The sequence below is a fragment of the Mus caroli genome, chromosome 17 (genome assembly GCF_900094665.2).
Source record: "Mus caroli chromosome 17, CAROLI_EIJ_v1.1, whole genome shotgun sequence".
NCBI lineage: Eukaryota > Metazoa > Chordata > Mammalia > Rodentia > Muridae > Mus > Mus caroli.
Window position 1 is genome coordinate 29,534,902 of NC_034586.1, and position 1,890 is coordinate 29,536,791.

Here is a 1,890-nt window from a genome sequence, read left to right on the forward strand (position 1 = left end):
TAATAATCATAATTGTGATGTCCTAGAATTCAATGCTTCTGTTTAGTGACAGATTTTTTTTATACTTCCAAAATAAATTTAGTACCCATTATTAGTCATGGCGTTTGTCCCAGACCTTAGCAACTTTTCATCTGCTTTAGATTTTGATGAATATGTACACTGATGACAATTTTTTTTTTACAGAAGCAAGACAGACAACTCAAATGTCCACTAACTGGGGAAGTGTGTCCACATGTGAAAGTATTGTATGGCTATTAAAAAAAAATGAAGCTATGTGGCTGGAAAGATAGCCCAATAGTTAAGAATACTTATTTTGTAAGCACAGGAGTCAGTGTTTAAATCCCAGCCCTACATAACATGTCAGGAATCCTGTGCACTGCTGTAGCTTGTAGCACAGAGAAGAACAGAGACAGGAGAATCCTATAATTCCTGGCTCCCACTCTAGCTAATAAAGCTTGAGTTCCAGGTTTGGGGAAAGGTCCTGCTTCAAAGGATTTAATAGAGGATACTCTGTGTCCTCTTCTGGCTACCCTACATGAGCAACAGGCAATGGAGGTCACCCCCAACACTTGCATATACACCACACACACGCACACATATGCACAGACTAGCATACCATGATCCGAATTAGTTAGTGATATTCCTTCATCCCTTTCAGATATGGCTGTCATGTTGGGGCTAAATTACACCTTTGTGTCAGAGTTCATCCTCATTGGCTTCTCTACCTTCCCTCATCTTCAGCTGATGTTCTTCCTGCTGTTCCTGCTCATGTACCTCTTCACACTGCTAGGCAACCTGCTCATCATGACCACCATCTGGAGTGAACACAGTCTCCACACACCCATGTACCTCTTCCTGTGTGCCCTCTCCATCTCTGAGATTTTCTACACCTTTGCCATCATCCCACGTATGTTGGCTGACCTGCTCTCCACACTTCACTCCATCGCCTTTCTGGCCTGTGCCAGCCAGATGTTCTTCTCCTTCACATTTGGCTTCACCCATTCCTTTCTACTCACCGTCATGGGCTATGACCGCTACGTGGCCATCTGTCACCCACTGCGATACAATGTGCTCATGAGCCCCCGTGGCTGTGCCTGCCTGGTAGCCTGGTCCTGGGTTGGTGGATCATTCATGGGGACAGTGGTGACAACAGCCATTTTCAACCTCACCTTCTGTGGACCCAATGAGATCCACCATTTCTTCTGCCATGTTCCACCTCTATTGAAGTTGGCATGTGGAGAGAATGTATTGGAGGTGGCAAAGGGTGTAGGAATAGTGTGCATCACAGCCCTCCTGGGATGTTTTCTCCTCATCCTCCTCTCATATGCCTTCATTGTGGTTACCATCTTGAAGATACCATCAGCTGAGGGTCGGCACAAGGCTTTCTCCACATGTGCATCCCACCTCACAGTGGTGGTTGTACATTATGGCTTTGCTTCTGTCATTTACCTCAAGCCTAAGGGCCCCAAGTCTCTGGAAGGAGATACTCTGATGGGCATCACCTACACAGTCCTCACCCCCTTCCTTAGTCCCATCATCTTCAGTCTCAGGAACAAGGAGCTAAAGAATTCCATGAAGAAGATCTTCCTAAGTAAACTCTATCCAGAGAAAATTTAATAACCTATACGAACATTCTTAAGAATTATTAAATTGTTTTACTCAATTTTACTATTTCCGACAACACTTCATCACTATCTGCTTACTTATGGTATTTTCATGTTGGTGAAACGTTTGTAGTCATATTTAAGTGTAAATGAAGGTGCTAATATCTGGAATTTATTTGCAGATTGAAATCGATGTGAGACAATACAGAGAAAATCATATTTGACTATTCCAACATGCTACAGGAAATATTATGAGTACTCAACTTGTCTTTAATATTTCTCAGGT

General features: G+C 43.1%; 1 protein-coding gene across 1 annotated transcript; it reads left to right on the plus strand.

Moving 5' to 3' along the window:
• Positions 1–660: 660 nt before the first annotated feature.
• On the plus strand, positions 661–1,617 carry LOC110312372 (olfactory receptor 10H1-like). The gene has a single exon (XM_021185920.1). It carries the CDS (start codon positions 661–663, stop codon positions 1,615–1,617), a length of 957 nt encoding a protein of 318 aa, XP_021041579.1.
• Positions 1,618–1,890: the final 273 nt, after the last annotated feature.

Coding starts and splice junctions, on each gene's coding strand:
- LOC110312372 (XM_021185920.1), top strand. CDS start 661: ATGGCTGTCATGTTGGGGCTAAATTACACCTTTGTGTCAGAGTTCATC.